The sequence below is a fragment of the Erpetoichthys calabaricus genome, chromosome 7, assembly GCF_900747795.2.
Source record: "Erpetoichthys calabaricus chromosome 7, fErpCal1.3, whole genome shotgun sequence".
Lineage (NCBI taxonomy): Eukaryota > Metazoa > Chordata > Cladistia > Polypteriformes > Polypteridae > Erpetoichthys > Erpetoichthys calabaricus.
The window spans coordinates 174,827,616-174,853,376 of record NC_041400.2 but is presented as its reverse complement, the minus strand read 5'-3'; the positions used below and the strand labels follow the sequence as shown (position 1 = coordinate 174,853,376).

Here is a 25,761-nt window from a genome sequence, read left to right as displayed (position 1 = left end):
AAGAAAAAAGTATTATTTAAGAAGAATACATGGCAAGCATAAACAGTGTTGATTTATAGCAGGGGTCCCGAACTCCGGTCCTGGAGGGCCCCATTGGCTGTAGGTTTTCATTCTAACCTTTTTCTTAATTAGTGGCCTGTTTTTTCTCCTAATTAACTTATTTTGAATTAATTTTATTTAGCTTGCTCTTAAAGATTCAGACCCCTTGTTTCTTTTTCCTTAATTAGCAGTGAAACAATAATGAGATACAAAATGAACTGAAACATGACCAGCAAACTATGTCCATCATACAATTCTGAAAATCTCTCTATTATAATAAAGAAATCTTGGGAAGAGAGACAAGACGTGACTTTCTCAGAAAGACACTTTCACGCCCCGTGAGACAAGACTTTGTAACAAGAGATTTAACCACTGCCGGGGCTGGAAATAAAAGACAGAGTAGATGACAAAGTAGAACATTGTAAAGAATTCAAAAATGTTAGCGCAATACACATGCAGAGCAGGTTAGAGATAATGGAAGTACGAAAATTCGAAAGTCTCAAGAAATGATAGAAAAGATCGCATTAGCGCAAACAAATGGAAGTTATTACTGAGACTTGAAGATCGTCTAATTCGTGTTGCCATCATGGAAAAGCAGTGTTTCTTCCCAATGAACAGGCATATCTGTGAGACTTAAAAGATATGTTGTTTGGTGAAAGTTAAATCCCGCGAGAAAAAATTTCAAGCCCCATGAGACAAGACTTTATGCAAAGAGATTTGGAAAATTCCTGCCCACATCTAACAAAATTAAAACCATGCACAGGGTTCAATCATTTCTCATTTGTGTGAATGCTATTGTCAGACACAGATCGTGTAGAGAGAGAAACGATATTCACTCACAGGCAGTTATATGTTGTGTTGTCACGATGTAATTCCAAACACGGAATCAAAATTCAGTGCGGTATTGCCGAAAAGGTAAAAGCGAAAGGAGATTGAACATATGGACATAGGTGATACGACAGAAGTATTTTGATATTATTTGGCTTTAAACTTTAAGTCAGAGACTTGTAGATCATCTAATTCGTGTTGTCATCAGGGAATGACTCATTTAAAAAGTTAAATAAACTTGAATTTCTAACTGTACATTTCATGTAGTTAACTGATATAATAATGTGGAGTAAACAAAATATTTTAACAGTGCTCTTAGAAAAGAGAAAATCAACAATTTCAGAAATGTATGCTATTGCTCAGTGAGTGCAGCAACAAGAATGGGTTTAATTAACAACAAGAATCAGGGCCTAATTAAGCAATTGGTTGGAGTTTGAGGTCCTGACTTGTTTGGTCTTCTGTTGGCTCACTCACTTCACATTTCATTTCTGTTTGGGTGCCATTTAAAGAAAGAAACGAAGCAATTCAGAGGAACAATGGAGAAATTCAGGAGAACAAATCTTAAAAAAACAAGTCAATTAAAATTAATTCAAAAGAACTTCAATTAGAAGCAAAAACAGTGCACTAATTAAGAAAGGGTTAGAATGAAAACCTGCAGCCACTGGGGCCCTCCAGGACCAGAGTTGGGGACCCCTGATTAATAGTTTAACTTAAATTTTTAACAACGGGTAAGCAAAATTCTTTGGTTATTTTTGTATATGTCTGTTCCTTTGTATAATATCTGCCATGGAAGTTAACTCTGTCAGAATATTTAGGTGCTAGTGTTTGCAGTTAACTCTGTCAGAATATTTAGGTGCTAGTGTGTCTTTTTGATGATGAATTAAATTAGCATTGTTGTGTTCTTTACTTTTCTTAGAACACATTCTATACCTGATCAGGGTGACATTTGTAAATTACAACTCCATAAAAAGAATAGCAGATAAGCAAAGAAAAAATAAATAAGTAACAAGATGACCTGGTGGAACATTAGTAAAAGTGGAAACATAGGAATTCCACACTGAACAGTGTATATTTTAATGTGATAATTTTAACTTTCTCTTTGTTAAGTTCTGTAGCTCAACTGTTGTTTTTCAACTTTGCCACCATATTTTTCATCATGGAGTTAACTTAGAAGATATATACAGTGGTGTGAAAAACTATTTGCCCCCTTCCTGATTTCTTATTCTTTTGCATGTTTGTCACACAAAATGTTTCTGATCATCAAACACATTTAACCATTAGTCAAATATAACATAAGTAAACACAAAATGCAGTTTTTAAATGATGGTTTTTATTATTTAGGGAGAAAAAAAATCCAAACCTACATGGCCCTGTGTGAAAAAGTAATTGCCCCCTTGTTAAAAAATAACCTAACTGTGGTGTATCACACCTGAGTTCAATTTCCGTAGCCACCCCCAGGCCTGATTACTGCCACACCTGTTTCAATCAAGAAATCACTTAAATAGGAGCTGCCTGACACAGAGAAGTAGACCAAAAGCACCTCAAAAGCTAGACATCATGCCAAGATCCAAAGAAATTCAGGAACAAATGAGAACAGAAGTAATTGAGATCTATCAGTCTGGTAAAGGTTATAAAGCCATTTCTAAAGCTTTGGGACTCCAGTGAACCACAGTGAGAGCCATTATCCACAAATGGCAAAAACATGGAACAGTGGTGAACCTTCCCAGGAGTGGCCGGCCGACCAAAATTACCCCAAGAGCGCAGAGACGACTCATGCGAGAGGTCACAAAAGACCCCAGGACAACGTCTAAAGAACTGCAGGCCTCACTTGCCTCAATTAAGGTCAGTGTTCACGACTCCACCATAAGAAAGAGACTGGGCAAAAACGGCCTGCATGGCAGATTTCCAAGACGCAAACCACTGTTAAGCAAAAAGAACATTAGGGCTCGTCTCAATTTTGCTAAGAAACATCTCAATGATTGCCAAGACTTTTGGGAAAATACCTTGTGGACTGATGAGTCAAAAGTTGAACTTTTTGGAAGGCAAATGTCCCGTTACATCTGGCGTAAAAGGAACACAGCATTTCAGAAAAAGAACATCATACCAACAGTAAAATATGGTGGTGGTAGTGTGATGGTCTGGGGTTGTTTTGCTGCTTCAGGACCTGGAAGGCTTGCTGTGATAGATGGAACCATGAATTCTACTGTCTACCAAAAAATCCTGAAGGAGAATGTCCGGCCATCTGTTCGTCAACTCAAGCTGAAGCGATCTTGGGTGCTGCAACAGGACAATGACCCAAAACACACCAGCAAATCCACCTCTGAATGGCTGAAGAAAAACAAAATGAAGACTTTGGAGTGGCCTAGTCAAAGTCCTGACCTGAATCCAATTGAGATGCTATGGCATGACCTTAAAAAGGCGGTTCATGCTAGAAAACCCTCAAATAAAGCTGAATTACAACAATTTTGTAAAGATGAGTGGGCCAAAATTCCTCCAGAGCGCTGTAAAAGACTCATTGCAAGTTATCGCAAACGCTTGATTGCAGTTATTGCTGCTAAGGGTGGCCCAACCAGTTATTAGGTTCAGGGGGCAATTACTTTTTCACACAGGGCCATGTAGGTTTGGATTTTTTTTTCTCCCTAAATAATAAAAACCACCATTTACAAACTGCATTTTGTGTTTACTTGTGTTATATTTGACTAATGGTTAAATGTGTTTGATGATCAGAAACATTTTGTGTGACAAACATGCAAAAGAATAAGAAACCAGGAAGGGGGCAAATAGTTTTTCACACCACTGTACAGTGTTCTTTATTGTGTTAAGTTTATAAATTTTATAAGATAATATTTTAACATTTCATTTTTCTCTATCAATCTCAAATCCAAAAAAGTTGTTATCCATATTTTCAATTGCAACAGAGGCAAAAATGTTAACTTTGCTGCATGCTGATATTGAAAGACTTAATGTGCAGTACAATAACATGGTTTATTTTATATTGCAACTTTTATAGTGAATGACTCATTTAAAAAGTTAAATAAACTTGAATTTATAACTAAACTTTTCATGTAGTTAACTGATATAATAATGTGGAGTAAACAATCTATGAGCAAGTTCCTGAAAAGGCACAGGTAAAAAGTAGATTTTTCATTTACAAAGAAAATATTCTTAATGTATCATATTCCATGTAATTTATGCAAGTTATTTGTTCATCAGTGTGATATTGTCTACCTGTTGAATATTGGAAGCATACCTCTTGAGTATTTATATATTTTTGTAAATACAGAAATTGTTCAATGATTGTTCCCAAATCCAACAAGCACCACTTATATCAGTCATCTGATTTATTTTCCTCAGACAAAATACCATCTATTTTTCCATTTGAATCATCATTTTTTTATTTTTTACCACAGGTTTATTAGGTTATTAAGAAAATACTGTTAAAGCCACATTTTACTTAAGAATTCCATTTTGTAACATTTAATATGTCTAAGAATTTTATATGCAATTTTTTCAGCAATTCTCTGTGGCAAATTCCTTTGACGTCCATCAACAGCACCTGTTCAAATTATTCAACCTGCAAAAATGTGTACATGCTAAGATACAAAACAGGTATGAGACAGTATTCATATTAGTATGTGTTAGATGTTACATATTTCCTGTTAAATATCTTTTACATGTTCCCACTGTGAAACCTTATTCCCCCATGGTTTGATAATGTAATGTCTGTTAGCCAGAATAAATGAGTGGTGGTGTCAGACGCTTTCATTTAAGTAAGATTAGTCAAAGAGCAAGTAATGTCATAAATTCTATCTGGAATTATCCCAGGAAGAGAAAATTAATGAATTTGAATTTTGATAGGCTTCCTAAAACATGGCCAAAATAAGTCTGATTTTAGGATTTTTTTTTTCATTTTATAATTGTAAAAAGAAGATGAGAAAGGGGAGATCCTTGTACCATATCTCAGAGCAAAAAGAAAAACAACCTGTGTAATTGTCTGAATTTATGTATTGGGACTTAATTCCCACAGTCTTAGGTAGTCAAAAAAATAATCCCATTCACATTTCTCCAAACTGTTTTATCCACCCAGTTCTTATGGTGTCACCCTTTGGTTCTCTGTTACAGGTATACTACATAGTATCGTACTTCAAATAGACAGCAAAAATTGGTTCACTCTTAGGAAAAGCTTAAACACCACTAAGCTGTGTTACGCATGTTATGAATAAGACAGGCCATGCACCCTGCTTTCAGCAAACTTTAGAGAGAATTAGTTTTCTAAGAGATGGGAAAGAAATCTTGGTTGAGCACTATTTGCAGCCTTATCAAGTATCCATGTATTAGATCATTTTGTGGTTTCTTTTATGTAATTCTCTTAAATTGATTCTTGTTTTATAACTTTGTGTTTATTGGATATGCAATATGAAAGAATTTATACCAGCCCTTGTTAACTATAATCAGTTCAGGTTATATGGAGAAAATGCTGTGACAAAAAAAAAATGGTGGTTGTACAAGCAAGTCATTTTAATAAGGAGGAATAAATGTGGAATGTATTGAAATGTTTCAAAGATGTAAAAAAAATATTAAGATTTTGCAGATTACCTGCTTGCAAACACTACTTATTTCAGTAAGATTTTAAGATGCTGGATGTGTTCTTACAACTTGAAAAGGCAATTGATTAGTGTATTACACATTAGTAGTCATTGGGTGGAGGTCTTACTTTGACAGGCTTCTGGTGCCATATATTAATGCATTTACCTAATGAGGGGGTACAGGTACAGATACAGGTACTGTGTAAAGCATAGTGGCATGACCTAGTACTTGCCTCATTACAGTACTGTAGGTTAATTTAAATAGGGTTTAAATAGAGATTATATAAGTTTATATATAGTTACATTTTTACTAAGTGTTAGCTGCCATTGGGTAACTTGTTCGTTAGATGAAGTAACTATGCATACATACAGTGCATCCGGAAAGTATTCACAGCGTATCACTTTGTCCACATTTTGTTATGTTACAGCCTTATTCCAAAATGGATTAAATTCATTTTTTTCCTCAGAATTTTACACACAACACCCCATAATGACAACGTGAAAAAAGTTTACTTGCGGTTCTTGCAAATTTATTAAAAATAAAAAAAAGCTGAGAAATCACATGTACATAAGTATTCACAGCCTTTGCTCAATACTTTGTCGATGCACCTTTGGCAGCAATTACAGCCTCAAGTCTTTTTGAATATGATGCCACAAGCTTGGCACACCTATCCTTGGCCAGTTTCGCCCATTCCTCTTTGCGGCACCTCCATCAGGTTGGATGTGAAACGTCGGTGCACAGCCATTTTAAGATCTCTCCAGAGATGTTCAATCGGATTCAAGTCTGGGCTCTGGCTGGGCCACTCAAGGACATTCACAGAGTTGTCCTGAAGCCACTCCTTTGATATCTTGGCTGTGTGCTTAGGGTCGTTGTCCTGCTGAAAGATGAACCGTCGCCCCAGTCTGAGGTCAAGAGTGCTCTGGAGCAGGTTTTCATCCAGGATGTGTCTGTACATTACTGCAGTCATCTTTCCCTTTATCCTGACTAGTCTCCCAGTTCCTGCTGCTGAAAAACATCCCCACAGCATGATGCTGCCACCACCATGCTTCACTGTAGGGATGGTATTGGCCTGGTGATGAGCGGTGCCTGGTTTCCTCAACGTGACGCCTGGCATTCACACCATAAAGTTCAATCTTTGTCTCATCAGACCAGAGAATTTTCTTTCTCATGGTCTGAGAGTCCTTCAGGTGCCTTTTGGCAAACTCCAGGCGGGCTGCCATGTGCCTTTTACTAAGGAGTGGCTTCCGTCTGGCCACTCTACCATACAGGCCTGATTGGTGTATTGCTGCAGAGATGGTTGTCCTTCTGGAAGGTTCTTCTCTCTCCACAGAGGAGCTCTGACAGAGTGACCATCGAGTTCTTGGTCACCTCCCTGACTAAGGCCCTTCTCCCCCGATCGCTAAGTTTAGAAGGCCAGCCAGCTCTAGAAAGAGTCCTGGTGGTTTCGAACTTCTTCCACTTACGGATGATGGAGGCCACTGTGCTCATTGGGATCTTCAAAGCAGGAGAAATTTTTCTGTAACCTTCCCCAGATTTGTGCCTCGAGACAATCCTGTCTCGGAGGTCTACAGACAATTCCTTTGACTTCATGCTTGGTTTGTGCTCTGAAATGAACTGTCAACTGTGGGACCAAATATAGACAGGTGTGTGCCTTTCCAAATCATGTCCAGTCAACAGAATTTACCACAGGTGGACTCCAATGAAGCTGCAGAAACATCTCAAGGATAATCAGGGGAAACAGGATGCACCTGAGCTCAATTTTTAGCTTCATGGCAAAGGCTGTGAATACTTATGTACATGTGCTTTCTCGAGTTTTTTATTTTTAATAAATTTGCAAAAATCTCAAGTAAACTTTTTTCACATTGTCATTATGGGGTGTTGTGTGTAGAATTCTGAGGGAAAAAATGAATTTAATCCATTTTGGAATAAGGCTGTAACATAACAAAATGTGGAAAAAGTGATGCGCTGTGAATACTTTCTGGATGCACTGTACGTTCAAGCATACAGTGAATTCAGAATGTATTCGGGCCCCATCAGAGAAATCAGCTTATATTATTTCTATATCTCTATTCTGTTTATACTCTGTATACTGCATTTTTTTCTCTCTTTTCTTACAGAAACAGTGACAGTTCCCAGTGAAGTGGAATGGGTTAAATACAACATTAACAAAGATGGATTCTACTTGGTTGATTATGGCAACAGTGGTTGGAGTGAATTAATCAATTTATTAAATAAAAACCATTCTCTTCTCAGTTATCAGGACAGAGCTTGTCTAATCAGTGACATTTTTGCGCTTTCAAGGTAGTATCTATTATAAACTTTCTTTGTCCAATTATACTTAAGACTGTGCTTTTAGAGAGCTTCCTTAGTAATTTTGAACAGTTTATGCTGCAACATCTGTAAACTTCAATATAATGAGACATCTAGTGCAGCTTATAATTACAAGTGACAATAATTGTTAGTGAAATATGTTAGCTCTCAGCCTCGTGCTTTAAATGTAGTGTACCTATAATAGTTGCTTCATTATTGCTTATTGTTGAATTTCTCAACCTTGGTTTGTTTACTAAAGCCTGGCATCCAGTTCTTTGAAAGAGACGCTGTTTTTCTTAACCTATTTGAGTATCATTTTATTCAGTATCATAAATATGAACCAAAGCTGACATTGGGGTGCACTTGGTTCTTTTTTATTTATTTTAATGTGTTTAAATAAAATTAGAAATGCTTTGTTTTTATTTGGTACAATAGATATTCTATCCTTAAATGTCTTTATCCTGTCATTTTCATTTAAGACTTGGAAGAGTGTCCATTCAACAGGCTTTAGAACTTACCAATTACCTTACTGTAGAGACCAACGCCCCTCCAGTACTGGAGGCCATTTTTCACTTTAATCGCATTTATAGACTTGTGGAGAAACGGGGACTGTGGATGTTAGCAGGAAGAATGAAGGTATGGATTTTTGAGAAATGTAAGCCTTTTGTGTTTGTGATTAGACATATAGTCAATTTATCGATAGTTGGCCTTGTTAAATTGTATTGCACAACATATGTATACTTTACAGATTATATTAATCTAATAGATTTTGTGATTTCACAGTGACTGTTTTTGTGATGCCAAATATTCTTCTAATCAGTTATTTTTATACTAAAACTGAATGATGTGAATTTTGATCAGTACTAAGTACTCAGGTTAAGTACATCAGAAATTAAATTTAATTACAAGGAAAATGGTGGTTTCATTCATTCAACAATTGTCGAACTTTTTAAAAATAAGTGAATAGTCAAGTCACTTCTACAGTCTAGTATAGCTGTGGAGGTTATGACTGAATGAGAGTTGTTCTAAATGATTTAAAATTTCTTTATAATTTACTTAGTTGCACAGTCCAGGGGCCTCATGTATAACAGCATGCGTAGAATTTACATGGTGTATGGACAAAAGTGGGAATGAGCGTACGCCATGTTCCACGCACTTTCCCTTTATATATCCCAATGAACGTGAAATTTAAGGCACAAGCAAGTGCCTACAGCCCCACCCTGACTCCTCCCAGAATTTTGCATATTTTTAATATGCAAATCAGTATAACTAGCCCCATTTCTTCTTTTCTTTGTTAAGACAATGGCAGAAGCACATGGGGGGAAAAAAAGAATTTCAGTGAATGAATGAAAAGTGGAGGCATGGAAAAACGTACTATTTGTTGGCTTAAGCAGTGGTATAAACAACAAAAGAAAACTGATGGAGTGATACAGCATGGCAGAGACCCTCAAAAGTTCAAGTTCAGAAAAGTTGCACAGTGCCCGAAATGAAAAAGAAGTGGTCAGATATCAGAGTATTCACCCCCTTTAATATGACACATATACTGTAAATCATCACTGCTGCAGACAGTTGGTTTTAGAAGTCATACTGTAGTTTAAAGGAGATTACCTGTCTCTAGTCAAGGGGTTTCAATTGATTATACTATAAACACACCTGTACCTGGAAGGTACATCTTTAAATTAGTATCATAGCCAAACCCACATAGTGGAGACAAAAAGAACACTCCAAGCAACTCTGTGAAAAGTTGATTGAAATGCATATGTCAGGGAATTGAGAGAAGAAAATACCACTTAAAGTACAGACAACTCAAGTCCTGGAAGGCTTATTAAGAGAAGGGTAAAATGAAAGCCTGAAAATATACAAAAATCCTGACTTGAAGTGGGTGAATACTTAAGTGAGCAATTCTTTTGCATTCTTATTTATGTTTAATTTTGACCAGCTTGCAGAGATCTGTTTTCACTTTGTAATTAAAGAGCCTTTTTCTGTTGATCAGTCTCAACCAAGCCAAATTAAATCCTCTGTGGTTCAGTAGATAGATAGATAGATATAAAATACAATGTCTGTATGTTCTCTGTTTAATCCTATACTCTTTGTTTGATCTGGACTTGATTTTTCTTAGTTGCTCCCTATGACCATATGGACAATATAGACTACTTTGGAACCCAATATTTTGACCCTTTGAGTCCCACTGGATTTTTTTTTTCCTGCATGCTACAGTTTGCACACCAGTGCCACCTGCTGGCTCAGAGCAAGATAAACATCCTAAATAGAATGAAGCCAGACTTGTAGACAAAAATGGCCAGTGTTTAACATTACTTACCTGGATAAAGCCATGTGCTGCTCCCATATACTGTAATATAATGAGTATTGTGCACTTTTTTTAGGGGGTTATTGGGTAGGGCTTGATTGAGAGTAGAAGTGCTGTGTAACACAAAGGAGAAGCAAAAAGTGTTGTTGCTTACCTCCTACTTTGTCAGCTTTTATTCATAATTTAAGCACAATGAACTGTCCTCCTTGAATTTGGAAGATATGTTAGACAAGGCAGCATTCATTGTTACAACCCTGCAATTGTAGAATGTTGTCAGAACCGAAAAAAAAAATTCTCAACTTACTAGAGCATAGACATTGATAGAGAGGCTGTATGAATGACAAATGGGACAGCTAGCAATAACAATAGGGTCAAAGTATAACAAAACACATAAACCTTGGCTTTCTTTCCTTAACCCACTCTACAAATATACTAGCTGAAGTACCCAGCGATGCCCAAGTATAATAATAAAGTGAGGAAACATTCAAGGAGTTGAATACTTTTTATAAGCACATTATAGTGTTGTTTACAGCCTTATGTGAATGTGCCTGCTTTTAAGCACACTGTGCAAGAAGGAACAGTATACAGTGCATTTAGCAGATATTATACTGCATATTTTCTACTTTGCACAACAGTCCCTTAATGGTTCTTCAATGCTGTCTTGTAGATTTGCTTTTGTTGGTAGTTTTCTTTTTTTCTTTCTAGTTTCCTTCAGTAGAAGTGTCGCATATTTTTTTTTATTTCTGATATTAAATATCTCTTTATTGAATATTTTGTTATTGTTGACATATTGTTTCATTCATGTTAGTGTGTGTTTTTGCAAATTCAAGTTAGTTTTTAAAATTAAATGATGCTATCAGGTACATTGCTTAATTACACATTTGCTGTTTTATTTTTTCCTATACATGTACTATAGTCCTATACAGTACATTGATTGTACAGTTTATGCAATGTAGCTGCAGTTTATGTATGTGCTTTGGATGGACTTTATTCTTGAAGAGATTTTTTTTTACTTTTACACTGGTCAGTAATGTTATGAGGTTAACAAGCCCAGCAAGATGTGAATGTGTCATGGGAAACACATCCTTACTTATAATATAAGATTAGTTAGAACAAAATTGGATTAATTTTACCTAGATGTGCTTGGGAGTGGTACTAAATGCTGTTACGGTTTATTATTTCAAAAACATCAAGTTGTTTACATTCTGTTTGGCAATATTTTTAAATAGTGATTAGCTGTGTTTCTATTAGTTGTGTTTCTTCCCAGCTCCAAGGGCCAGGATTTTCACCTTTTACTACAAGTCACTAGGCAGAATGAGAGATACTTGAGTATGGGAAAGGTGCTATATAAATGTATTATTATTATTATTACTACAGCCACTAGTATTTTGTACATGTTTTGTATCTATTAGGTATTTAATTTAAGCAGACTACTATATATAAACCAAAATAAATTTCATCCAAAAAGTCTTGTGATTTTTAGGCAGCCATTTTGCTTTTTCACATGGAATTTTGACATTTCAGACCTATGTGTACTCTCTAACAGTGCAGTTACTAGTTTATAAAAGATCAAAAAAGAAAATGAATTTATAATACCATATCCTTCCACACAAGACAATGTTCTTTTAAATGTAAAATACATATAACGTTTTCAAACACATTTAATCAGGTTCAAGGACAATTTGCCTTAACTGTATATTGTCTTTGACAATCTTGTTAATAAGGTTCTGTGCACCATAGACAGGAACTACAAATAGTTAATTTCCATTCCCTTCACATACAACAGTAACAACATTTATTTAAATAGCATATTTTTGTACAACAATGTAGTTTAAAGTGCTTTACAAGATGGCAAAGAGAAAGTTACAAGAAAAGAACAACCAATTGAAGTACGACAATAATAGTACAGAATAAGTAACAACAACACAAGGTAAGGTCAAATTGCCGGGAGGACAGGAAAAACCAAACAAGCAACTCCATTAGGCTGGAGGCAAAAACAAAATCTGTAGGGCAGGGGCGCCCAATACGTCGATCGCGATCGACCGGTAGATCAGAAAGATAGTGCAAGTAGATCACGTTGTATTCGAAAAATAATTTTTTTAGATGTTAGTCTATCATATATCCTCCCTATGGCATTTGCTACTTGATTAACATACAGGGCGGCCAGTCTGAGATCTCTTTTCTTCTAACACACAGGTCATCCTGCACGCACGATCAAACGTGCAAGTTACTGCAAAACTACGGCTATCTAAGTAATCTAGCCTTCCAATTTCTATCAACTAAAGAAAGGATATGAAAAAAAAAAATTGTTAGGGGGGGCTGGACCTGTGGAATTGGAAGAGGAATTTTTTTTCTCACAGTGTCACAATCGAAGTGCGTTTGTCTAATCTGTCAATCTATCATTGGTATTCCAAAGAAGGAAAATGTGGAAAGCCACTTTCGAACTGTTCATAAAAACTACGAAACTGACTTCCTTTCGAAAAGCGATCTGAGAAAGAAAAAGGTGAGGGAACTAAAATCGCAGTTAATCGGACAGCCAACAGTTTTCACTCGGCTGAATTCAAAAGCAAAGGCAGACACCGAAGCATCGTTCCTGGTGAGTCACTCAATCATTAAGCATAAGAAGTCCTTCCAAGATGGAGAGATGATATAAGAGGCCTTCATTGAGGCAGATGGCTAGGGAGAAATTCCTGTTGAGATTTCGAGACCCTTGGCCGGAGATAAAGGAGTTTCTTCTTGTCATTAAACATACAGAATACAATTAATGGCTGCTGACCAGCATGTTGAATGAGCTTAACTTACAGCTGCAAGGAAAAGACAAAACCATGGTCAATATGATTAGCTCAGTTAATGCTTTCAAATTAAAAATGCAACATCTGTCCTCAAAGCTGCAGCGCCATGATTTTGGGAGCATCACAAATCTCACGTCAGAGCTGGAGACGCAATGGAAGGCGTGTGCGCAACTTGACAGCATAAGCTACACAGAGCAGATTGAAAATTGTCTGTCAGACGGTTTCAAGACTTTGCTTTACTTGAGCCAATCGCTACATTTATGTGCTATCCGTTTAGGGAAGATGTTGAGGGTGATTCACTTGCATCAAAAATTGCAACACTGTTTCACCTAAAACTCCTCTACAGTGGAGGATGAGATCTTGACACTACAGGATGACATTCAGCTGAAGTCTGGGGCTCATAGACAGTTTTGGAACTTAATCACAGGGGAAAAGTACCCAAACATGAGGAAATGTGCTACCTCCTTGACTGCATTATTTGGCTCTACTTATTTATGCGAATCAGCCTTTTCCCACATGAAGATTATTAAGTCCAAATACCGTAGTGACCATAAATGTATTGAATTGTTATTGTGCTATAAGGGTTATTCAGTTATGCAAGGTACGCCAGCATATATTTTATATATAAAGTATACTCGTATATATCTGTAAGAAAGGCACTATATTGCACCCGACCCGGCACTGACTTGACACAGGAGGCACGTATAAAACAAAAGACTTTTATTTTTCTTCAGCTGGATGGCACGTCTTCCCCATAATCCCTCCAGCTACAACACAATCCCAAGCACTGAGTCACCACACTCCCCTCTCCTTCACTACCACTCCTCCACAGCTTTGTCCTCCTTCCACCTGACTCTGGCCCCTGAGTGGTGGTTGCTGGTTCCTTTTATGACCCACCCAGAAGTGCTCCAGGTGCTTGATCACCTGTTTCCAATTGCACTCCCTGGTGGGGTTGATGATTAATCCAGGTGGGCTCAGGGACCCCTGCCGCACCCCCTGGTTACCCAACAGGGCTATGGAGAACTCCATTTCCCATGAAGCCCTGTGAGAGACTGAGGCACCGCTTCAGCTCAGGGGGGCGGCCATCCAGCGTCCGGGGGAGATACTGCAGCGTCCAGGGCTGCTCCCCCTGAATCCACATCGAAGGGGCGTCCCGGCTGGGCCTAGGACCCGGCCGTCCATCACAAATCATTTTTAATGTAGGTAGATCATTTTGACCTGGTCATTTTAAAAGTAGCTCGCAAGCCAAAAAATAATGTTATATCATTTTACCATATACAACTCAAGGCACTTCACACCCAGGTAAACAGACTTGAGCTCACTTCAGCTGCGTCTTTGGGGGGGATGGGATAGCAGGCTGCTTGCTGCTTGTGCTGATTGACAGACACATTTGCAAAATAAAGACACTGATAGAGAGGTGCAAAGGAATTTAAGGTGGCTCGGGATTACGACTTTTTTTGTAGGCTTCAGGGATTCTAGTGTTAATGTTTATGAGGAACTTGCTCTGCTGTTTTTTTTTTTCCACATTTTAATAAAAAAAATTAGATATTTAATTTTGGATGTTTCCCTCAAACCCACCACCCCATCAGCAATATTGAAAATGGTATTGAATATTGATACTTTCCAAAGTATTGTATCAAAGCTGGGAATTTCAGTTTAGTAACAACCATACTTCACAGGCACTCTTTACAAAATAAATAGACAATACATTACTATTATAATTTTACCATTATTATATTTTTTGTTATAGTTGAAAATTTTGAGTCTTTTTGGAAATCTTACTGATAAACAAACATGGAATAATGATGGCTCCCTGGCAGATCACAGGCTGAGGTCCTCTCTTCTGAAGATTGCGTGTACTTATCAGCATCAGACATGTTTGGAAAAAGCAAGACACTTATTTTCTACCTGGAAAACATCAAGAAATAATATGAGGTAAATTCTGTCATTATTTCTCACATACTTTGTACTCTAACAATACTACAGTCTCGCAAATTGACTATTTACTACTTGCTACTTAATTTTGCACTGAGGTTATTTTCCATTCAGCTGTAGTATTTAATTCAACTTGCTTTGGTGAACTGAATTTTCAGAGGTCTATTAATTTTTTACATTTAAGATGTCTCACTTAAAGGTTTTCCAATGTTATTTGTCCTAGTGTTGTATATAAACTCAAGGAACCCCAGTTTCTGTATTACATCTTGCCTGAAGAAAGGGCCTGAGTTGCCTTGAAGGCTTGCATATTGTAATCTTTTTAGTTAGCCAATGAAAGGTGTCATTTTGCTTGATGTCTCACAGAGATGTACAGTATTAGATATAAAAGCTCTTAATCACTTGGCAGGATACACATGGAGCCTGAAAAGAAAATGGTTATTTTTTATGTATGTAATAGTTTTTCTGTCTACGCATCTATTCGCTTGCATTTGGAAACTACTAAAATTTACTCAACAAGATTCGGATGCAGATGTTTTTCAGAATTTTAGATTGCTTTGTTGTGTAAGTTGAAGTATTCAAAATTTTCTTACATCCCATTGTTATAGAAAATTCTCTTTAAATAAAGAAGAGTTTTGAGTCATCGTTACAAGTGCAACTTTCAATGAACATCCTTTACTTACACTACACTACAGTAGTGGTGGAGCCTTGCCATGGGTTCTCCATGATAAGACTGGAATGACTGACAGAATAGCTTCCTTTAATAAGCTAAGATCATTTAGGCATAACCGATAGAAAGCATGTCAATTACATCAATCACCACACACATTCCTTAATCATCCCCATGCCATTAAGTACCATCCAGAGGTCCCAAAAGAGTTAATTATTCAAAGTCTTGGGTAAATATCTGTTCATAGAATAAAACTTCTTATATGTAGAGAAGAAAATAAGAAGTTAAAATGTTATATAATCTAATCTGTAATTTAAAAGTGCTGGTACAAATTGTCAGGATGTCCCAATTTAATAGGCAGGCAGTTTCAAGCGCATTCTCACTTATAGCCCTTTTTTATCATTATGAAAATACAGTAAACTTTCCAGTTAAGACCTACAATGCTCATTTAATAACTCATTAATATTTTCAATAAGTTTAGGTTCCACTTTTGTCCATTTTTTTTCAAACATCAAATCATAGTAAACCCTGTTTCATAATTAATGGTCAACACCATTCTGTCCATTTTCAAACTTCACTTTTGCACATTTGGAATTAACTGCATCAACAGAGCCTCATAAGTACCACCCTTGAACTACTTTTAAAATGGTAAAATTGGTATGGCTTGCAAATTATGTAACCATATACCAGAAGTATATCACCTAGTGTGTTTTTAATATGTAGTTAGCTAATAACGGCTAAATTGTCCTGAATAGATTTGACAATGCTGTTTTCCTCTTCTGTATATGGTCATCATTAAAACCCAACACAAGCTAATGGCCCTGCATTTTTCAGAAAACAAGGTTTAGCCCTTTTATCATAAATTCTCTTATTTGGTGTTAATTCATCAAATTAAAATCAAGCCTGGAAAATCATGCTAAATTTTAATCTAGTTTTTAAAACCAATTCTTCGGTATTTTACTGTGCTTTTCTGGATATTAGATCATTTTTACTGGCTGATAAGCATCTGAACCATCATTTCCTGTTGCAATTTAATTGCTAATCTAAAATGCTTTTTGCATTTTGAAGGTTCACTGAGTGATTATTAATTGTGTAACAGTAAATCTGACCATGTTCAAGTTCTGTTTTATTAATTCAATAGTGAAATACACAAACCGACGATCCTTAAAAAAAAAAAAAAAAATTACATTTTAACTTCCAGATCATGCTGTATTTTTTCAGCTTTCAATGAAGACCAAGATCAAGTTTTTAGCCACATTAGTTTGCAGATAATCGCGTGACAGACGTACCTACATTAGTATTTTATATATGTAGACTAATAAAATAAACATTTTATTATCTAAAATTTTTTGAATATCCAGGACTTATCAGGTTGTAAGTTTTTGATTAAGATGAAGATCAAGGCTTTAGCCTAACTTGTTTGCAAGTAATCACGTGACCAATGGAGACACATTAGAAATTTTTATATATAAAATCTTCAATACAGTCTTATTTTATTACAATCCACCCATTTAAATGTGCTTTAACAACCCAGTTATTCACAGAAACCTTGTTTCAGAAATGCCATGTAAACCCTTATTCTGCTTAGATAAACTGGGTTATTGGTCTCTGAGAAACTTTGTTTGAAGACGTAGATTTTTTTTTGTGAGTATCTCGGTTATTTGATCATGTAAACCCTTAACCAAGTTACAGTTAAGGATACTGTGATCTGCACATGTCCGTTGCACTGCATGCGTTAGCTTCGCACACACCACCCGCAGCCACTGATAGAAAATAGTGGAAACATCCATAAAGGCAGTTTTTTTAATATTTGATTATTTTTTTCCCCCCAATAGCTTGCCTGCTGATGTCAAGAGTACAGTATTCTTTGTTGGTGCCATGTCTGAAGAAGGGTGGGATATCTTGCTGCAGGAGTATTCAGAATCAATGTCTGATGCAGAAAAACATAAAATATTGGAAGCTCTTGCAAGCACTCCAAACACTACAAAGCTAGTATGGTAGGTAATGAGCTAATCCATTTATGTTATTTGGAGCTTTCATATTTATCTCACCTTGTTCCTTTCATGTCTGTTTTTGATAGCATCAAATTTATTATTTTTTTTTTTTACCAGAGGTTACATACTGAGATCAGGTTACATTATTTGTGTACTCTGAAATGCAGATGGAAGAGAGGTGTGAAAAAGAAAAGATGCAGTGTGCCTTTGAAAGCCGAAACAAGAAGGGCATTGCCTTGTTGATGCAACACCTTATTCATAACAAAATACTTAATAGAATACTTGCACTTTACATATGTAGTCTTGTATTTTAAACTGTCTTTTTTTCCTATGCATTTCTCTGTAAGGTCATTAAAATTATAACTCGTAAGTGTTGAAAGAAAGAAAAGTTTTCATTGTTGTTGACATGTACTATGCAGTTAGGCTAAGAAGGTTGCGTCTATATAGATCATGTACAGACACTTTTTCTTGTCATTATTCCCTAAACAATACATTATAACAGCTATTTAAATAGCATGTGTATTATTTATTATAAGGAATGTTGAGATTATTTAAAGTATACAGGAGGATATGAATAGGTCATATGCAAATAGTACTCCATTTTATGTAAGGGACTTGAGCATCCATGGATTTTGGTATCCACTGGGGGATGGGGTATACCAAGGGAAGACTGTAGTTCTGGATAGTAAATCAAGGAAAAATATGTCTGCACCTTCTTGTAATTTTTTTTTTTTTTTTTTTTACTCCCACTCCTAAATAAATAAGGGTACCAATCTCATCATGTATTCATGTACTGATTTTTGTTTCAGTTTTTATTTTCTCTCTGTTTTATTGTACACAATACAGCATTATAACTTGATATATTCATGTTCTTGGAATGAATTTGACATTACATCTCTTTTTACAGGATGATGCAGGATACCTTAAATGGTGGAATATTTCGGCCACTTGATCTTCCTACAATTCTCAGTGCAGCCTCAAAAACCCTTTCTGGATATTTGTATGCATGGGACTTTGTGAAAGAAAACTGGGATTTGATAATTGAAAAGTAAGCAGTTTAATATCATTAGCTTTGTAAAACCATGCAAGTGTGTTCACTCTGAAAATGGCTGGTGCCCTGTCCAGGGATTTTCTTTGCTTAGTGGCCTGTGCTTGCTGGGATAGGCTTCAGCTTCCTGCGATCCTGCTCAGAATTAAGCAGGCTTAGAAAATTGCATGGTATATGTAAAAAACACAATGTTGGCCATGTTTGTCATTAACCAATATCTAATCTTCATATAAGTCAGTAATTGATACAGTAATAGTTATGTTTTAAGGTTTGTTTTTAAGGCCTCTTTACACAAAATAATTTGCCTTCACTGTGGCAAATAGACAACAACAATCAACAACAAAATGAAAGTTAAAAAAAAAAAAAAGTGTTCAAAGAAAATATTACTGAAAATATGCAGTAAGTAATGAGTGAATGAAATAAATCTCCTGTATGTTTTTTAAAGAAGAAATAAATTTCATGCTCTGAGTTTAAAGATTTTAAAATAGAAGTCAAATTTTAGGTTTGGTAGTTTGAACATATTTATACTTGCAGTACTGTGCCAAAGTCGTAGAGGTGGTAGTATCTGAATGCTGAATGACACAGGCAAAGCATGCACTTTTTTGTGTTGTTTATAATGAATTAATTTGCCTTAGACACTATTGCAATTTCCTGATGTTGCATTTGTAAGCTGCACTCAGATGATAGTATGTAAGGAGTAAAAAAATAGTTCCTTAGAAAACAAATTTTCATCTTTTTGATTTTACAAAATAAGATTTTAATTTGCAGTAGATAGTATTCATAATAGATATGATACATGACAATACGTTGAATGAAATATTGTTGATGTTAACTTCTACTTAGTGTAAATTTTGTCCCTGTGTTATCAAGTCTTGTTTAATGTGCCTTGATATTTATGCATCTCAGGGCATCTGGAGCCTATAACGTTTCTATAATTACTTTTATTGATTAGCTGTATTTCTCTTATTTGTGTTTGCTTTTGACTTTTAGTATTTGTAAGAGTTCCGTTGAGTTATTTGATAAGGAAGTTGGAATGGAAGCCAGTTGTTTTATTGAGCAACTCCATGGATTAATTGAGAAAGGCTTATGTAAAATCTAGAAAAAAAAATGTTTTGCTTTATTTTTGTTTTCAGCAGATCTGTTAAATTTGTAGTAATTCTATAGTTGATTAATGGGGATTATTTTCTGAATTCATTAAATCTGTAATAACTCTGCTTAACTCTTGTTAAGTAGGGGATCAGTTAATCTGTTACTTTATTAATACATTAATAAAAGTAGCAGATACTACATTTACTTGATTCCAGCCTTGCAGCAGCAGGTTAGATTAATTGGCAACTCTTAAGTTGATCATTGTAGAAGTGAGTGAGGGTGTGAACAGAAATGGGAGCTGTGATGAACTGGCGCCCCATTTAGGACTGGTTTCTACCTTGCCTATCACAGAGTGCTACCTGACAGGCTGTGGCCAATACCTCCTTGAAACAGTTATAAAAATGTAAAATTTGAAGGAAAAAATAGTCAGGGTACGTCGAATCTTGTTAGAATTGTTAAAAAAAAAAAAAGATTGTCTGATTATGTTATATTTATTGTATGTTTTATACAGCATGTAACTTAAAAATAGACTATATCTTTTATGCCGAACACAACCATCTTAAAAAAAACCAATTAATTATAATCTAAAGAGTGATATTATTGTAAGTTAACACTTCACTTTTTTCCAAAATATTGTTTTAACTCGATATGGAGTTTGTTGGTAAACATTTATGTTATAATATGTATTGCACTATCACACTGAAATTTGTTTCATATAATAATGCTTTGCGTGAAGGTAATAATATTAATAAAAGTAAACATGAGATACCAACACAAATCCTCTCTTGTTTCTAGATTTCATCTTGGCTCCTTTACTGTACAAGATATTGTGACACAAACAACATGTGAGTTTTCAACAAAAGCCCACCTGCTTGAGGTAAGTGGATGTAGGGTGTATATATCGACAAATAAAACCTGTCCATTTGTAAATGTCCATTCTGTATTATAAATGCCAGTTCAACATATAATATGTGGCCCCTTTGTCCAGCTTTCCATTGCATTGTTTACCCCAGACAACAATGCATGTGTAAAGTAAAATACTACCAGGAGTCTGTTAAGCAGGATTATACATTTTGCCAGAACTTTTTAAAGTAGTAGATCTTTTTAAACATGGTAAGGGGGCTTTTTGTATTATTAAACAACATTATTTATGAGTGCAAAATTGAATTCCATCTTAACCCAAGTTCTACTGGAGATCTGCTTTCCTTCAGAATTAAGCATACAAATTCTGCTGCAGTTCATTATGTTTGAGTATGATCTTTGTATATGGTTTTTTAATCTCTCTCTAAAATATTGTCAGTATTTTTGATCAGGATGGTAATTCACATTTTTTGCCAATATAATCGCTATTAGAACATGCTTAGGTGATTGTACAGTAATTTCCAGTTCAGATGCATGTTGCACTAATGCTGTTTGGTTAGTAATGATGTGATTCAATTAACACATAATACTTAAAATTGTGCGCCCTTCCTTTAAGCTATTAAACTGAAAGAAAATAATAGATGCAAAAGTGTATACCCAAACATGTATAAACCAATGCAAAATATAAAGTATTCATGCTTTCTTACTTTTTTTTTCACCTTTTGATTGTTGCAGGTTGAAACATTTTTTGCATCTCAAAAAGATAAGGGCTCCCAGTTAAGGAGTGTCCAAGAAGCAATTGAAACAATAAAACTCAACATTCAGTGGATGGATACGAATCTGAAAGCTCTGTCTGGCTGGCTTTAGCTCTCAATGTTGTGTTAGCGGTTTATCTTGCTCATATTGTAACACCCTAATATTTATGTTCTGGTTCCAAAATCCATTCACTGCAAAGATGTTTTTTTGCACTAATAGGAGCTAGCTCAGGGCCACTCTATTGTGTCATTTGTTTAGAACTTTTATTTTAATTGTTAATTGGGTGTACTTTATGCTGTAGACCAAAACTGAAATAAAAAAGTATATATTAGATATATTAAGGAAGAGCTGATTTAAAAAAAATATATAAAAAAACTGCAGTCTTGCTTGCATGTCATGTATAATTTTGAAAATTCAGACTTTACAAGTAAGATTAAGAGATCATTCACTCTGATGCATCAACGTGTGTCAATGTACTTGTATTTATTAAGCTTGGCTATATGCGCTTGGGGGTGGGGGGTATTTACATTCATATAGACATTTAGATAATATATCTAAATTCTAGACAACTGAACATGTTTATGGTAAAAAAAAATGTTAGCTTAAAACATTTTTGTTTGCTTATTTTATGTTATTTTTATGTATAGAGGACCTTACTTTTTTGAGGTTGATTTAAAAATATCTACAAAAGGGAAAAAATCTTTTTGATAAACAGATAATTTGTTTATTATTCAACAAAACACACATTGTTTAGTTTCAGTAATTTGGAACCACTACACTTACTAAACAATATATTCTGTAGTTTCAGAAATTGCTTACTGTAAATTCTGATTGAATTAATGTTTATTCATCAATACAGGATAAATTATGAATGCAAACACAAATTTCATGACCATTTATGAGTGTTCAATTTACATAATATGTAACAGCCTCTTGTTTTCTTAAGCCAAAGATTTTATAAGTTACTGCATTTATAAACTGTACAGTTCTGCTTTCTGTCATAAGGAATCAACATCAGAGTGGGATTTATTTATTTAGAGAGAACAGTGTTCAGTGAAAATTTAATGGCAGAGTTTGTGTATAATACATTTTTTTTTCTTTTCTTTTTTTTGGCTTATCCTAGAGAATGTTTCTGTAACATTAATGATTATTTTATACACTCTGATTTATTTTTTGTTCTAAGAAATATTTTTAGCTGTCAGAATAACAGTTAAATATTTAGAATTTCTTTTTATATTACACATCATCAGTTTGCAATTAAATTTTTCATAAAACTTTATATTAATCAAAAGTGAATTTTTAGAATTATGAATGTTGTGTTTCTTAAAAAAATTTACAGCAAACTCGTTGATTGTATTTATCAACACTTTTGCCAAGTGAAAATGAGTTATTTTTTTGACAAAAGTGATTGTTTAGACACATAAACATTAAAATTGAGATTGTTACCAGTAGGGGGAGTACTGATGCTGTATTATGGGTGCTTAATAAAAAGTGAACCTGCCTATAAGTTTTCTCATTTTTAGTAGTGTGCCTGAGACAGTTTTTAAATTCTCTTATGCAAATATTATATTTTAGAAGTAAGCTTGGCTTTCAAATTTTTTTATTAGGTCTTTTACTCCCATTTTTATTGTGCAATACTTTGAATGTTCTAATTTTAGCACACAGGTCATTATTCTTTTACTACTCAAAACAGTTTTTTTGCTAAATTTTGCATCTGGTCAAGCCTGTAATAGTAATTTGAACTGTATATTTAGTTGTTTAGGTTTTTATTTTAAAGTTCATGTTTTTTATTCTTCCAAGCATTAAGTGTTTATATCATTTATGGTTACTCCCATTTTTTAATTCATTGAAGTCATTACCAAATCTCAAAAAGAAAAAAATTGTGTACTTATTATTTTTTTTTTTTTTGATAGCCTCATATTTACAATAGAAGCAGTAGTAACACTTAAGTAAATCATATGTGTACTGTATATCCATAACATTTTCTCAACATGCTTAATCTAGTTCTGGATTGAGGGGAGCTGGAGCTTATCATGGTAGAAATTGGCACCAGAAAGGAAACAAACTGGACAGTGCATTGGTTAGTTGTAAAGTGTGCTTATGAGACACCAGTACTGACTTTTTTTTTTTTTTTTTTTTTTACAAAACCGAAAGGAGTCCTCTAATAAAGCTAAATTTTAACTGTACTATAGCAGTGCTAAGGATACATTTGGCATTTTTCAAATCAAGGCTGTTTCTTCGCAATCAAGTTATTTATTAATTTGACACATGAAATTTTGTTCTAAAGTGATTTTTGTTTTGTTTAAATAATTTTTTAAAAGATACATAGCCTGATCTTGAGCTTAGAGGTGAATGGTATCAGGGTAAAACTGAAGTTTCAGATTTTCATTTGGCAAATTAATATATACCATGACTGTGAAGATATACCTTTGACTTGAAATGTACCGAACTTATTCTTTAGAGTGTTGTAAATGTTCAGATTAAGTATAGTAATAGTAAGTGTTTCCATTGTTGACAGAAAGAGAGTACCAAAAAGTATATTTATCTTCTTGTATAAAACCATTCTGTTCAGAAAGATTTTTCATGTGACAAATATTTAAATATTATGTGAATGGCCTTATTATGTATTCTTTTAGTTACAGACCTTTAGGTATCTAACTTTGTTAGTTTGCAGACAATCTTAATAGTTTAAGTTAGCAGCTAAAGAAACAATTTGCAGGCACCACATTAAAGAACAAACCTGTTTTATTACATAATGACCTGCAATGCTGTGAAAATCTGGGCATGTTTTTTGCCTTAAATCTAATCTTCCTGAAGTTTTCTCAGATCTTTATTTAACTAAGAACATGAAAGGATTGAGTAGTTGGGTGGTAATTATTAATAATATTAATTTATCAATATGAGAAGATGTAGTAGTAGCTACTTGTAAAACCTTTTGATTGTAATTGGCAATGCGCGGTACAGTTTTTTTCCAGTTAATAATCTGTTTTAAATAAGCAAGGTATATTGCATTTTAGCAGCCCTTTACTAGCTGTATTACCAAGTGAACCATCAAAGAAGCAAAACAAAGGATATTCATCTGTGACAGCTGCCAATAGTGTAATGGGTTCTGAAAAAAAAACTATAACAAATTAGATTTATGATGGTGTCCATTTATTTTATTTAGGATAAAAGATAAGTGAGTTGTATGTTAATGTTTGTGTTTTATCTTTTTCTTTGGGTTGGTTATAATGTTTGTTTCTTTTTTAACACTGTAGATAAGAGTTGTGCAAAATATTATTCTTCAATTATTTTTGTGGGTATGCTTTTGCCCTCCCACTTATATCTCAGGTTTTAAATAAGATTTGTTTTATGTCTGCATAACATTTGCAGTGTAAACGTAGTGGTAAGCAAAAATCACTAAAGTGTGTGTGTATATATGTATATGTTTATAAATATATATAGACACACATTATATAATGTTAATATATGCATGTACAATTTTATATTGTATTTATATGTTTTATAATGTTGTTAGCTTAGCAGGAATTTGCCATCCTAGAGACAGAAAGACACGGTTTATTGAGAACTCATCATTTAGAGGCTGTGTATCTGTCTGACAGAAGAATAAAAAGTTTAAATCAGGACATTTTACTTATTATTGAAACATTACCTTGGCCTGGATGATAATTTGGAATGTCAGTTTCTGGTCAGGTTAATTATATATTTGTAAAAGCAAACTTAGTAAATGCCTTATTTTTGTCATTTAAGACAGACTGAAAAAGTCAGATTAGTTAGCTATGGTTTTAAATTGGCTTCCATCATAACATAATGCATGGTTTAAGCCCTAATTTAAAAGTGTATCTGCTTTATATAGGGCCATTGCTTTATATTTTTGTTGTGTTTTTATTTCATTTTATATTTTAATCAATTCTGGGGTTTTTTTTCTTGTGGGTTTTGGTATTGTTACATAGCATTTTGAAGCCCAAACTGGCAATCATGGCATAGTAAGCACAAAAAATTCATGAGTTGTATTTATATATACATAAATATATTTTTATTTGTTGAAATGTAAAATTTGAAGCTTTTTGAAATGTTAATGGAAAATAATTTGAATGATAATGATAATTGTATGAAAGGTGAATTGCAATATGTGGAAAATGATATGGCTTGTATTTGCTCAGGCTTGCAGTTCTGAGGTTTGAAATGATTTACTTCCAGGAGAAGGTTGCTTGTTTATTAGTTTGTTTCTTATAAACTCTTCTATGTCCTAAGCTTACAATAGCACTGAAATGCAGGCATGCAATGCAGAAACACTGTGCAATTTTGTGATAGCAAATAAATATTTCCCTAGAATTTCTAGTCTTATGAGTGATTTGTCCCTCTTTCATTTGGAGAACTGGTTGGGCTGGTTGTTGTTTTTGGTTTTCCCAGTGTGCCACTGTGTGTACTTTCATGTGTACTGATGTCATATCTGAGGATTCATACTTACAGAAGAGGTTTGCTATGACCTTGACTGGAACAACTGTACTCCAAAAATGGATGGATAATAATGAATTGCTGGTGGG

General features: G+C 34.6%; 1 protein-coding gene across 1 annotated transcript in view; it reads left to right on the top strand.

Annotated features, from left to right (window-relative positions):
• lnpep (leucyl/cystinyl aminopeptidase) overlaps positions 1–25,549 on the top strand; it is a 117,118-nt gene extending 91,569 nt beyond the window's left edge. Inside the window, exons 11-18 of the mRNA XM_028805735.2 lie at positions 4,382–4,476; positions 7,572–7,755; positions 8,244–8,400; positions 14,615–14,799; positions 17,302–17,463; positions 18,368–18,508; positions 20,393–20,474; positions 21,194–25,549. Of these exons, the coding sequence (XP_028661568.1) occupies positions 4,382–4,476; positions 7,572–7,755; positions 8,244–8,400; positions 14,615–14,799; positions 17,302–17,463; positions 18,368–18,508; positions 20,393–20,474; positions 21,194–21,325 (1,138 nt within the window). The 3' untranslated portion in view covers positions 21,326–25,549. The remainder of the gene's footprint in view (positions 1–4,381; positions 4,477–7,571; positions 7,756–8,243; positions 8,401–14,614; positions 14,800–17,301; positions 17,464–18,367; positions 18,509–20,392; positions 20,475–21,193) is intronic.
• Positions 25,550–25,761: the final 212 nt, after the last annotated feature.